This window comes from Scomber japonicus, chromosome 14 (assembly GCF_027409825.1).
Source record: "Scomber japonicus isolate fScoJap1 chromosome 14, fScoJap1.pri, whole genome shotgun sequence".
NCBI lineage: Eukaryota > Metazoa > Chordata > Actinopteri > Scombriformes > Scombridae > Scomber > Scomber japonicus.
This window is the reverse complement of record NC_070591.1, coordinates 21938651-21953173: the sequence shown is the minus strand read 5'-3', so window position 1 is coordinate 21953173 and position 14523 is coordinate 21938651. Positions and strand designations below refer to the sequence as shown.

Below are 14523 nucleotides of genomic sequence, written 5' to 3'. Positions count from 1 at the left end.
ACCATGGTTTTCTTTAAGCTGTTCCAGTGATGCTTCATGTGGTCAGGTGAAGAAATAAAAGTGATTCCATATGGATTGGCAGAGGCAAAATGCTGTTTACACCGACTACAGGCCAGCAGTAGGACTTAACAGGAACTAGGACTGCAGTGTAAGAAAAACAGCTGTTCTACAAAAAAAGGAAAAGGGAAACACATGGAACAATAAGTATTGTATAAATATATATATATATATATGTCCTTAATTTGTTTTTTACTATTGTGCTCCAATGTCAGTGCACTGATGCCAAAATGAATGAGTACTGATCAGCAACAGCACCTTAACTTTGTGGAAGGTGGAAGTTATTTAAAAAAAAAAAAAAAAAAAAAGTATACCTGAATATAAAACATTTTTCTGTTCAAAACCATTTTAATAACAATATATCACTGACATTTTAGAGATCTTAGAATTTACAGTTTAGCTAATATTCTCTCTGTGATTACAATAAATGATAACATGGCATTTTCTTACATCACAGAATGAAGGATAAAGAGCTTTAGCTAATTGCAATTAATAATAGTATATAACTATATCTCTCTCTCCAAGTTCATATGTGTAACCAGTTTGACCTGATATTTACAGAATGATATTTTCTGATAATGATGAATTGGTTCGTTATGACAGCTTATGAGGCAGCACTCAGAGCAGCAGAGTGCACTCCAACTACAAAATGAACCATTTGTAAATGCAGAACTGCCAGAAGTCCTCTACTTTAATTCAGAGCATTCAGGCACACAGTTGTTGAGCAGACCACTCAAATGTACAACTATACGTCAATTGTAGACTGATGGTGTCAAGCGGTGGCTAAATGGCTAATCTTACAACACATCACCAATCTGTATCAATATGGCTTATTTACAGTATTTCATCACAGAAAGGAGAGATAATATAATGTCTATTTCTTTTCACTTTCCCTTCCCCATTAAACACTTTTCACACTTTTGTGAATAATTGTAGTACATTTTTCTTTTTCTTCTTTTTGCTTGGAAACCTGTAAATGAGCGACAAAAAAGGTAATCTTTTTTTCCTTTCCGAAAGCTAAAGGGCTTATTTAAAAAGCCCTTCAGTATATATAATATGTATAATGATAAACAAGATCTGTAATATTCAATTTATTTCTTCAGTGCTACAGTATTCATTATATGAGTGCACTTACAAACTGCCGTTGGCTGAAAAACTGAACGTGATCCATGATGAACATCATCGTACATTTCGTACATTTCAACAGTTTTAATGCAGCAGTTGACTGAAACAGTGGAAGCCGTCTTATACTTGTGTGCCACATGCTGGCAAATTTAATGTGACCGTATAACACCTCTAATGCTCTCAGTGGCTCACTGTGATTCAGACCTCATACTGCACAATTAAATTCAAAAGGTAAGAGGATTAGTGTGGATAATATGGCAAGAACTAAATGAAAGAAATGTTGATAAGGTTTCTATCAGTGCATGAGAGAAAACAGAGAAAGCACGTTTAGAGAGTGCACAATGGACAGGTGGTGCAGATATGTGATGTGGAGCTGTGTGGAACGCTGCAGTGGAGGGAACTGCAGAAAGCACATGAATAAAAAAAAAACATTTAAATGGGTGAAGAAAAAAAAACGTGATGAAAGAAGTGTGCAGGGTGGAGGGGGTGGGGGGGCTCTATCTGCGTCAGAGCTGGAGCCAATGAAGTCAGAGATGGGGCAGGCTCAAGCAGGAGATGCTGTTACTGCCACTCACAGCACCCGCCTGGGCCTCATGTCCTCTACGTCACAGAGCTGGCACAAATTATGCCTGCCTGAACGTTTGTCTCACACACACACACGCACACACAGACATACACACACATACATACACACACACACACACACACACACACTTGGGGTAAAATGTAATTTATGTGCATTACACATATATACCGCACCATTCAATGACTTTTAAATTAGCTCAATAGTGGATGTGTATTTAATTCCCCTTAAATTATAACCACAGTGAAAGATTTTACTCTGAATACACAAAAAATGTCTCTATCTTTCTTTCTGTATGTGTGTGTGTGTGTGTTTGTTTTTTAAACATTTTCTCATATATGAACAGTTTTTCATACATTATTCCTTATATAACATTAAGCTGTTCATCATTCAAATGTGTATGTACTTAAGTAAATGCAGCTCATAGCCTGATAGTTGACGCAAGTGCCAACATTTCCAAAGGAAGCTAAATTAAATTAGTATCAAAGGATGTATAACTAATAAAGCCACAAATACCTAATACTGTACATTATATTTACACTATTTTATCATAGCACTTAATGGTATTTCTCATTATTCTCTCTAAAAATGGATTTCTTTCACCACAAATTTAATATTGAATAAATAAATATATATATAATAAAATCAGATTCATTAAATTTAGTAACAAAATCCTAAAACTGTTGTATTTTGCTGAACAAAGAAATATTCAATCACAAATGCAGAAATAAATTCACAAAAACCCATATTTAAATTAACTCTCTTTATTTCACACAATCCAATATTTACACACACACACACACACACACACACACACACACACTCACGCATGCAAATCCCAGTTATTTAGATTAGCGGGCGGTGTTTCTGTTGGCACCACTTCTGACCTAGATTATCACATCTGTAATTCTAGAGGATGATTATTATGATGGTCTGTTGGTCAAATGTGTGTGTGTGTGTGTGTGTGTGTGTGTGTGTGTGTGTGTGTGAGTGTGTGAGGGGGTGGAGGGGTGGGGGTGAGGGGGGGGGCAAACAGTGCTCATACGCTTTGCTGACGTCACTCAGCCATGTAAAACGCTTCACTGTGCAATCTAGTAAAACTGCAGGCAACGCAGGAAGTCTAATGTGTATCTTCAGATATGTGCACATGAGAATGATGCAAATGTTGGCCAGTTAGAAATATTAAATCTATTGTTTCAAGGCATAATACATTTATTAATCTGACAAATGTAGGTTTTTACAGTAGGTCTGCTTGTGTGATGATTTTTATTTAATCTGTGAACTAAAACATGATCAGATGTGGGCTTTTTTTTGTGTGCTTCTGACGCTCTTACAGCAACGAGAGCAGCAGCTGCAGCTCAGCCAGCAAGAGTCACATCTATAGGTGGTGACGCAAGCTGGAGACATGAGCCATGACCTCATCAGCTCCCCATCAAACCATCACTCGGCTCTGAACCTCACACACACTCACACACACATACTGAGTAGTTACTGGCTCCACAAAAGACAAACAACGTCCTCGATGCTATGTGATGCTACCAGCTCACTCACCATTGGGCACTCACTCTCTTGTTGAACACACGTGTTCTGCTCTCTGAGCTGACATGCTAACACCTAGGACTGAACGTCCCGGTCAAATGGAGGCCTTTTAATGTAACCACCAAACACGCATTTGGATCATTACTTACAGCTGAGTGATGTCACACAGCCTGTCAGTGTGTATTTCTTATGACGGTGGATGGTGTGTATACAGTGAGGCGCTGCCGATTGACTGTTTAACTCTGCTCCTTGTGCAAGCACTACACGTGGACACGCCACGAGGAAATTATCTTTGACTAAGCAACACAGATTGTAGCATTTACAATTTAAAAAATATATAAAACATTTTTTTTAATATAGATAATTTTCAGTTTTTACCTGCTCTTTTTGATTTCACAGATTTAAAAAAAAACAGTTGTCATCTTACACAACTAACAATTAAATTGTTAGACAAATATGTAATGTAACAGCCTAGTTGTCAATTTTTTGGCTAAATATCATAAAATGTTTCTAATGTTTGTGAAATTACTTAAAATAATACATTTCCACATACTATAGGCTAATTCTTTTTTTAATTTTAATTTAAATGAGCCCAATGTTGAAAACCCCTACAGTGACTGATGCAAGACAGATTCACTGAAATGTGCTGACTTTAACATGCATTTGTATAAGTTCATAAAAGTCCATTTTGGCATTTGTCAGAAAAAGAAATGCCTTCAAAGGAAAGAGAGAAAGAGAAAAAGAAAGATCTCCATATTGAGCTCAAAGAATTTGAGGACTGGCGGAGGGGGACGAGCGGTAGCTGGCTGCCTGCAGCCCTCATCAGAGGCCAAACAAAGTCAGTATGAATCATAGGTGAGAAATATGGGTGCTGACGTACAGGCCTGTCAATCTCCCTGCACAGCAGACATCAGACCAGGCCAAGAAGGCCGAGCAGCCAGACATCAGGTCTGCCTGTTTACTGATAACACACGGACGCATGGACACAATCCATTCATGAACTAAATACATTTACGCACACACATATTTGCCTTGTTCCTTACTTGCACTGAAATTTGAAAATGTAGCACTCTATTCATGCTATATTTCACAGCTGTAGTATTATTTCTGATTTATTGCATTTTATAATCCGATTGTACTATTAAAAAATTAAATTGTATGATGCGCCCTTGCTGAACACTGCAGTCAAATTGAAATTGTGAAATTGAAAATCAATGACCCTGGTTTTATGTTACAACAATTCTTTCCACTTAAACAATGAAATTAGATTATTTTGCTTTTTCTGTTATCTGCCACTTAACAAAAACTATGGTGTTGAAACGTCTTTTTACATCATACCATCATAAAAATCTATAATTCTGTGGAACCCCTCAGCAATCTTTACCAACTCTGTAAACACAAAAGCTTCAATATGAAATATCACTGATTGCCTGCTCCATGGTGAATTTCCTTAATGCTGTTCCTTGAATTTCATCTTTATACTTTGGCCCCACCTAGTGTCCCTGTGTCTGTCTGAACACCCTGACGGAAGCATCTAACAACTATTGTGAAATTAAAGAGAGGTCAAAGGTTAGTATTCTGTTTGGATTTTAAAATGTAACATATTTAATTAAATATATACATTTAGATTTCTTTCTTAATGCAAATCTTTGTGTACACAATTGCAACCTGCAATTCACATTAAGACCACTAAGTGGTATTCTTGTACAAGTTGATCTTGTTCCAAACAGTCTGCAGCTGCACCCCTCAAGGCTGCTGTCAGCTGCTGTACATCTTCAGACGAGAACATGTATAAGAATAATTGTGAGGAAGTGCGTGTGTGTTTGGATGTGTATGACGTTGCGTGTGGTTTATACACTAAGTGCTCTGTGGCGTCACCAGAGTGGCAAACAGCCCTGCGAGCCACTAATGCACTTCCACAGTCTTTTAGCATCGTGGGCACGGAGCCAAGCTAAAGAGACACACATGGTGCACTGCTGGAAAACCATGATGGTGTATGATGCTGAACTGCTCCTTAATACATGAGGACAAACCAATCCACAAGATCTAAGACTTTAGTCTCAACAGTCAGCAGCACAGCAGGGGTGGATGTAGATCGAAAAAGAAACTCTAACTGGCCTTGACCACGCTGATATCCTGTCACAGAGGAACAGGGCCCTTTTGTTTCTGTGAGTGGAGGCCATTTTGTAATGTTCTTCCTATTGTTAATGAGGTGGGAGAGCTGTCATTGTTACAGTGGGAAGGATATTTGGCAACTATTTGCTCTAAAAGGCTCTAATGCAGGAAAACAAAGACAACACGGTAGAGTTGTTATCCTGCTACCCACCATAAACTCTGCTTTTAAAACAATGTGGTGGTTTTATCAAACACATTTTGTCTTTTAATTTGTCTAATGAATAGTTTTGCATTTTTATGGCTGTAGTTCAGCTGTTTTATGGACTTGTATCACTTAAACCTCTCTTTTAGATATAAAATTTATTATTTGTATTATTCTATAGTATATACCATGTACTATACCTAATGTATCTTATGATATATAAAATCTTAAAGCTGCACTAATCCATATTTTTATATTACCAATGGATGAAATGACTACATGTAATGAGAAACTGGTCACTCTGACAAAGAATTATCACCCAACTCTACTTCTCCCCTGAGTTGTAAAGAGTGTTTTAGCATCTTTCAGCTAATTGTTTTGTTTTTTATGGTGCACAACTTTACTGTTTTGTTTCATTGTCACTGCTTTCATAGTGTCATTATAAACAGTAGCAGTTTTTCATATCTTATTTGCAGTATGTGAGTGCATGGAAGTGGAGCATCCAGTCCATATTCTAGATACATTCTTTATTACGTTAACACAGAGTAATTGTTACATCTTGAGGTTACCTAATGGTCACTTTAAGAACAGTGGGAAAATACCAGTTAAACTAAGGGACAGGTGTCGAGGTTCATCTGTAGCTTTAGCTGTTATCTGCTGTAATGGGAGAGAGCTGGCCAGCTGAAAGCTGGTGCTTAGTTGTGGTGGTGGGGGGTTGCATCCAGGAGTGGCCCTGTAATCGTCAGGTCCAGGCTGCACACCAAGAGGCAAGACAAAAACCGCTTTGTGGTCCTGATATGAATCTCAATGCCCCTATTTCTACACCTCCTCTCCTGGAGTCACCATGGATATCTGAGCAGACAAAAACGATCTCCATGAGAAAATAGGAGCTTGAGTGCTCAGAGGCGACAATAGAGCAGCAACAGTACAGCGCAATAGTGAATGGTTCTAGTTTTCAGATTTTGCCCATGATGATGAATGAATTATCTTTATTGTACTTGTCTGCTTTTTGTAGCAGCATCTGTTTGGTTTGGAATGGTTGAAACATAAAATTGTCATAAAATCGTTCATTATTACCTGCCTGTAGTTGCCAGATCCACCCAATGAGTATTAAAGCCTTTTTTATTCATGATAACCTGCAACAGACACTCTATAGATAAACAAAAGATCATGCACTACTGCCCCATTTTTATATAAGAGGGTTTAGTTATAATATATTATCACAATATATTCTCTGGTTCCCTCACAAGCTGTACAATTGTCCATATAGAATTATATTATGCTAATACTGAGTCTCAACAGTGCACAGAACGACTGCTTTACTCTTTTGAATTTGGCCAACATATGCTTCAACAATGTCCCTGTATTTGTGTCCCAAAGAACGGCAAGCCTACATCAAAGCATATACAATGGCAAGATCTTGAGTGGGAGGGATTCAGTGGGTGTGGACCCCCTAAGTAGGCACAGATGCCCAGCACAGTTGGGGAAGGAAGCGCCCGACTCTCCTTCCGTGTTAGCCAAGGGAAACTCTCATTTGGGCGTGGGCCCAAAAAGATACAGAGCCAAAGACTGTGATGCAAACAGGTCACATTTTCAACACAAACAAACACGTCTACAGGCCAGAGGATGCCTGACAAATGTTGCATATGAGCCAAGACAAGATAAGATAGTCCTTTATTGATCCTGAGGGGATATGCAATATCATAGTGAGGTAGAGAAAAAAAAGAAATGTATATATCAATGTGAAACTAGCTAGAAAACAATCAACTACAATATCAGTATCAACAGCAAATCAATGTTATGTAGTGATCAGGTCCATAAATAAATAGATATAATAAAACTATATATCAGAAAGTGCCATGGTGAAAGTGTCCAATGATTAGTCCCAGAATTGAAGTATAATCTCACAGATTGGTTATCCAAAAAATGTCAAAACTATACTGTATATACTAAGACCTTGCCAGTGTTAGTCTTCAAGTATTAGTTTCTCCCATAGACTGTAAAAATATCCAACAAAATGAAACAAACCATATTTTACTCTGAGTGATGTCTTTCCATGTAGATAGGCTTTGTTTTTATTTGCCAGATTTTTAAGAAATCTACCCCTGAGATGTTTGCCTCCACTCCAATGCAATGAATGGAGATAAATGGGCATCCATAGGGTAGAAAATTACATTCAAAACAGATTAACAGCATGAAAGGGACAAATGTTTTGCTGATGAAATGGTTTCTGACCCCACATCTCAGATTTGTTCAAACATACCCTAACCCTAACCCATGTGCCAGTTGAAAGATGTTTCTGCCACTTGGAGAAGCAGTTGACCAATCGGAATTTAGTGGGAGAGATTACGAATGTCAACATCATCTTCCTGTATGACTCGCCAGCTACATGAAAAATACTTACAAAAATGATGATGAGCATTGATGAGATTGACACAGTTGTGTAAGTCCAATTAAAAAACAAAATAGATGTTCGATGCCTCCAGAGTGACACATAAAATTGTTTCGTGACCATTATGGTTAAAGTTTAAAGTTTAAAGTTTTTTTTTTTTTAGGTGAACTTATCCTTTAAAGAGTATGAGTATTTCAAAGGTGTATCACTGCACAAACCATGAGTAAATTCAGAGTTTCAATGTGATTTAAGAGAGTCAAGACATGATTTTAAACTTGTGATGTGAAAGAAACTCCACTCATGTACCTAGTCTTCATGTAAGGGTTAGGGTTAGATGATGCTCTGCTTGAAGGTGATACTGTTCTTGGCCTTGAACTTACAAGTCCTGTCATGTGTTTGGCAGCATAATTGCGGCTGCACTGCCGTACAAGGTATATTTCAAAAAGCTGGCCTTAATGTTTGAATTTCAGTTCAAGGATAAGTTGGAGGGTTTTCAACGACACAATCAGGGATACAGAAGAAACTAAACCCAGCTGTACTGAGTTTGGCCATGTAAATCATCAATATGCAAACTCACGGTATACATTGCAGTAAGTGGTATCAGACTAAGTTACATGAGCTCACGGGGCTTTAAGGAAAAAGAAAGTAGAGCATATTTCTAAGAACAGGGTGGCTATTTTTCACGGTGCAACGATCACAACAATTCACCCACATTTACATTGAATACTGATCATCCCCGTGACTGGATTAAGATTACCACATGCTCCCAGATGTTAATCTCAAAGGGACCTGACCTGTAACAACACAGTTTGCTAGAGATAATATGTGTAGCAGCGTCATTCTATGTCAGAGTACAATATGAACTTTGGTCAGTCCTTTTCAAAAATGAAAATTATCTTTATTTTGCCGGATTTACCAGTGGAAATTTACATGAAGTGAGTGTTCTCTGCTGTCGGGTTGATACTTTAAATCACAACTTTTAGAAAAAATAGATTTTTTAATTTATTTGTGTACATGAAAGGCCCCATTAGCATGCTGGACCCCTGGGTGCCCATCAGGGACACTCTGATGGTAGATCTGGCCTTGATATTCTGAATTTGCACAATGGTTTACAAACATTAACCCCTGCCACTCAAATAAATAATGTAGGAAGGTCATCATACTGCATATGTCTGCGTCTCACTTTTGAATCAACAGGTCTTTCCTTGCCTGAATGACATCATTACTACCAGTCTAGCTGAGATCACCCAGCCTCTATGACTTTGAATCTGATGCTACAGTTTGTATTTAACAACAGTACACTTCCTCCTGTAGCTGAAAATGAAACTCTGTTCTGAAACCAAATGTCACACAATGTGAATCCACTGAGGACTGACAGGAGATTATAAAAGTAATCCGCACCAACACAAGATTGCTTTCTAGGGATCAAAATACTGTTGGAGGATAGAGGCAATACGGACATTTCACTATGGATTCATAGAGTTATTACAGTGCATCCTGGAAAATGATGGTATGACAAATTCTCGATGTCTCTGAATCTCTTCCTACAACACACACATGTTCTATAGAGATATTTGACCAGTTCACTATGAGAGCACATTCCTACATCCTGTGCTACACTTCAACTTTCAGACTGTCATTTATGACCATGGCTCCTACCTTGATCGCTGCATCCTGCAGTCGGAGATTCCTCAAAATCCTGGTCGTCAGGACTTTTCCGTTTCTTCGACATTTGCTGCTCCCTATTTGAGTGATGGATCTATTGTTGATATCTGCTGACAACGCGAGACACCTTCAACCAGCAGGGTATAAAACACATATAACAGTCTGGGGGAGGCCAGAAGAGAAATGCGAGTAAATATAAGTCCCATTGATCCACACTCTATTTGTCCTCTTTCCAGCGTGCTGTGTGCGCAAAGTTACCATGTGGTGGCCAGCCGCCAGCCGAGCATCTGGAGACGCAGCGAGGCATGGAGCCGGTCTGCTTTTAATTCCCGCCGCAAACGAACAAGATGTGTCTCCACGGACAGTCAGGAACTTAATTTTTCTTGACAAACGAGAAATAGTTGCTGCTGAAGTGATTTGTTGATCACGTGTGTCGCGGATTATGTTTGAACCCCGCTCAGATGGAAATTACGCACTGAAGGCAACTTGTTGATCTGCGTCTTTATGAAAAAAGTGATTTTCGTCACTCCGGCTGGTTTTGCTCACGCTTTAAAAGGGACCAATTCAGATTTTCAACGTCGTATGAGGTGTTTTGCCTGAATGGTTTGCGGCGACGTCAGACTACAAGTCTAATCAGTTATGGATGACGCACAGGCGACACAACGGGAACTCTTGGGTATCTTGGAGAGTATAGGCCAATGTAAACTAGAGAATATCTAGACGTAGTCTGCACACTACAGTACACTAAAGCGTGTGTCCTCTGGGCAACATTTGAGCTGCACACTAAGTTGCGGGTAAAAAATGTTCTTCGGCAACATCTGTGAAGGAGGAGAGGACTCCTGCCCGGCGCAAAATTGTACTACAGAAGTGTTGAAGGGGGGATGCGCGGTACACTACCTTCTCTTTTACAACACCATCAGTCCAGCGACGAGGAGAAAATACTCTATTTGTCTTTAACACTTCTTGCGCAAAATCTCCTAATCCATGTGCCAGAGTAACATAAATCGAACAAACACGCATTGTGGTTCTAGACTAGTCTTGGACGAGCAGGTTTGCTTTCACTTCAGTGAGCGGGAGCCACAGAGCAATTTGAGAATAAGCTGTGAATAAATGCAGCAGGGGAGTCGTGGTGTTGCGCGTACTACAGAGGAGGCAATGACGCCACCGGTCTGGCTTTTACAGATTGCTTGATGGTAGTTTTCCCCTCCGGTCGACTCAGCTTTGAGTGCCAGAGAAGAAAAAAAAAAATCAGCACTCCTCTTTCACTAAGCCAACAAAGGACTGAGCGTGCATGGGGAGTTTTAAGAGATAACCAGCTGGATAAAACGACATAGAGCTTCTCAGATTATCACTGACTTCTACTTTCACACATTCATTTTCCTTTCAGGGAAGTCACAGATGGGTGCCTGCCACCAGTTGAGCAAAAGCCCCCCCCCCCCCCCCCCCCTCTCTCTTCATTCTCTCATATGTTGATTTATTTATGAACACTCCCGGTCGGGGGATCATATTCCATCTACTACATCTGGTTTAGATTTCCAGTGCAGCACCTATACTGTTTCTCCAAATGTGTCACTTGGATGTCTGGTCAAATAGTTTTGAAATTAAAAAGCTTGTTGTTGTTGTATTTTCGTGCATCTGCGCGCACATCTGCGGCGGTTTCCTTGCAAAGAGTTACAGTTGCCTTCATGCCATTGACGCTGGTATTTCGTGGTATTTTCTGAAGGCAAACACTGCCCCCCCCCCCTCCTTCGCTGTTCGCTCCCCCCACCTCTCTCTCCGCCCCCCCCCCCCCCTCCCAATCCTCATTCACTGCAGCTACTGACGTCAAGACATGCTTGCGTCAATGCTCCCTGCTTTGACAGAGAGCGTTTTTTTTTCATTGGGATCATAATGGGATTATTAGGCTTAGAGAAATACCCTGCTTTCATTTTTAGATTTTTTTTGATAGATGCCCTATTATCCTTTCTTGCTTTAAATATTATTCCTTATAATAAGAGAAGGGCACAGCATATATAATTGGCTCTAACCGCACATTACAAGGACTGAATGATTGTATATCATTGCACAATAAGATGATGATGATGCTTTTTCATCTGTAATAGTTTGTGACATTAATTAACATCTATAAAGAACATAATGATCCAACATCTATTTTATCTATGAAACACAAGGGAAATACATTCAAATGTTTATGGACATTAACCTGCACTGGAAGTTGTCTTTATTCTTTTTAGTATTTTTATTACATTGATGGGTAATATGCTTTGTAACTGTGTAGATTCATTTTACACTGACATGTTTTAATACTCAGCTATAATATCTTTGTACATAGATGAACAGCCACACTGGACACACACAATAAGATACACACATGATGACACATTAACCACACAGACAGAGACTGTTTCATCCAGCGAGATGCTCGGAGACATCAGTCAGTCGAGTATCTGACTTAGTGGATTATATGTCTGTTCCTTCACGTCAGTCTGTGGTTGCTGCTTGTGAGGGGGAGGATGTCATGATGTCCTTACACACTGACCTTGATCTTCTGTGCTGAATGGGCTCTTGTTCCTGTTGACTGGCCTTGTCTTCACTTCAGCCATAAAGCCTTTCCTACACTTTTTTCAGCTCAACTGTTCCAAACTGTCTCAATATTCAAATCTATTCACATGAATGTTGTCACCATTTTCTGTTGAAGGAGCATTGTGTGGAGCTGTTATAGAGAAAGTTTGCAGAGACTGTTTAACCCAACTGATGCTTAAAGGTAGAATATGTAGAATGAGCAGAACAACGCCATCTAATGTCTCGAGATCGTAGTCGCAACAACCAAAAAGTAATTCCAGCAGTCGGGTTGCCAGGTCCGGTGGCGGATTTTATTTTAGCTCTAACTCTGTAAATATACCACTTTATCCACATGTCTAACCTTTTTAGTCGAGAAAGTATCCCTTTAGATCCACAATGTGACGCTAATTTGTCCAAATAACATCTGCTGTTCCTGCGAATTCGGAGCCACTCAAGTTAGCCGTAGCGAGTAACGCACTTCCGGTCATTTTCACAAAATAAAACACCCGTTGCCTTTTATTATTAAGAAAACCATAACGATAGAGTTGGTGCTTTTATTTTGAAAAATGAAAGAAAACGAACATACCCTCGCTGTAACTGACTTGAAACCACCGAGGTGCATTGTAACGCCAGTGGGAGTAGCAGCAATGTCTCTGCATGTACTGCCTAATCTTAAACACCGATTGGCTTGTGTGTAGTGTCGTCAGAAGCAGAAGAGGCTCACGGTCGTAAACATCTAGTCACGTGTACTCTGAGCTGGACCTTCTTTTTACAGTCTATGAGCTGGACGTGCAGGTCAGGAAATGACGTAAACGGACCGTATATGGTTTGTTATTTGTGTTATTACATTACGTGTTGGACTAAATACATGGACATATTGAGGAAAGTATTCCGGTTTTATGGAAACGGATTTCATATTTCACAAGAATGGATACTTGGCGAGCTGTACTTAAAGTCCTGTGTCATAAGATGATCGTTGTGGATAAAGGGAAGACTTTGAAGGTATGTAGCATTATAGCTTTTCTCACTTAGCTGAGTGGCTAGCCAAGCTAATCGCTAATACTATTACGGCTGTGAGCAACCATATAAGTCGTGAGTGGTCTTGAATGAATCAGAACAATCTAAGCTTTCCAACAATGTACGGCATGAGTATATATGTTTAAGGGTTGGTGTTTAAAACATTCAGAAGAACGTGTAGCTACCTCCTAACATCCGTCCCGTCCCGTGAACGGAACAGCGTGCGTTAAGAGGTTAATGATCAAATATCAAAATCCGAATAGCGTCAGAAAGTCGACCCACTCTCCACATTTCCATTTCTACCGTTTTGATACTTCATGGTACACAAACAAATAGCATCTCATATGAAAGCTAAGACCCTGGCGAGTTCAACAGTACCACTATTATTGCGCTTAAAACTCAGTGAACCAGCAGCATACGAAGGTAAACAACCACTTATTTACAGCGACTAACAAATATTCTGTCTTACCTTCGAAGTTTTGTGATGAAAAGTTGTACTTGAGAGCAAAAAACGCTGGTTTTAGTAAGTCCAACACGGCCGTGTTTGTTTACAACTCCATTTCACCTAGTGCCAGCCTACAGTAGCTGCACCGGAACAACAGACAAACCTGGCAACCCGCAATTCCGGCCGCTAAATGGCTGGTACAATGTACACAGAACGTGTCAGAATGTCATTGTCGAACCCATCAAAAAAATTTAAAAATATTAATTCAGACTAAATATTTTTTTTTATGGAAAAGCAATACTTTCATTCTGTACCCCTCAAAACGCCCCGTGGCTGTATTATTTAAAAAAAATATAGCTTTTAATAAATATTCTACATATTCAACCTTTAATGAGTTGGGACTGAATGAAATCTTGCATGAAAAAAAAAACCTTTCTTGGCCATTAAAGGAAAATGGTTGTTCAGAATGGAGCTAATATGCATGTTGTTCTGCATGTTGTTCTGCTGTCCCCTAATTTAATACAAGTTTTACTTCAAGTTGGAAACGGATAACTATCAGACAGGTTAGATAGAAATCTCTTATAAGTTCTAAAGAAATACATACACTAATTAAAAGTCGTAAAATGAATAATTAATTAACACTGATCTATACACAGCATTGTAACCCCATTGACTATGGCCATGACTACAGCAAACACTTTCAGCAAAACACTTAGATTGGATTCTTGGGGTTACTTCCTGACACGCAGAGGGAATTCCTGCGTTTTGGATCTGTCTTTTTCTCTGAATGTGAAAACTTCATCTTCACCTCTTCTCACCTG

General features: G+C 39.3%; 1 protein-coding gene across 1 annotated transcript in view; it reads right to left on the bottom strand.

Annotated features, from left to right (window-relative positions):
* The window catches only part of pde10a (phosphodiesterase 10A), a 54602-nt gene extending 44836 nt beyond the window's left edge, over positions 1-9766 (bottom strand). The window contains exon 1 of the mRNA XM_053332936.1: positions 9673-9766. Coding sequence (XP_053188911.1) covers positions 9673-9745 — 73 coding nt within the window. The 5' untranslated portion in view covers positions 9746-9766. The remainder of the gene's footprint in view (positions 1-9672) is intronic.
* Between the last annotated feature and the right edge of the window lie 4757 nt (positions 9767-14523).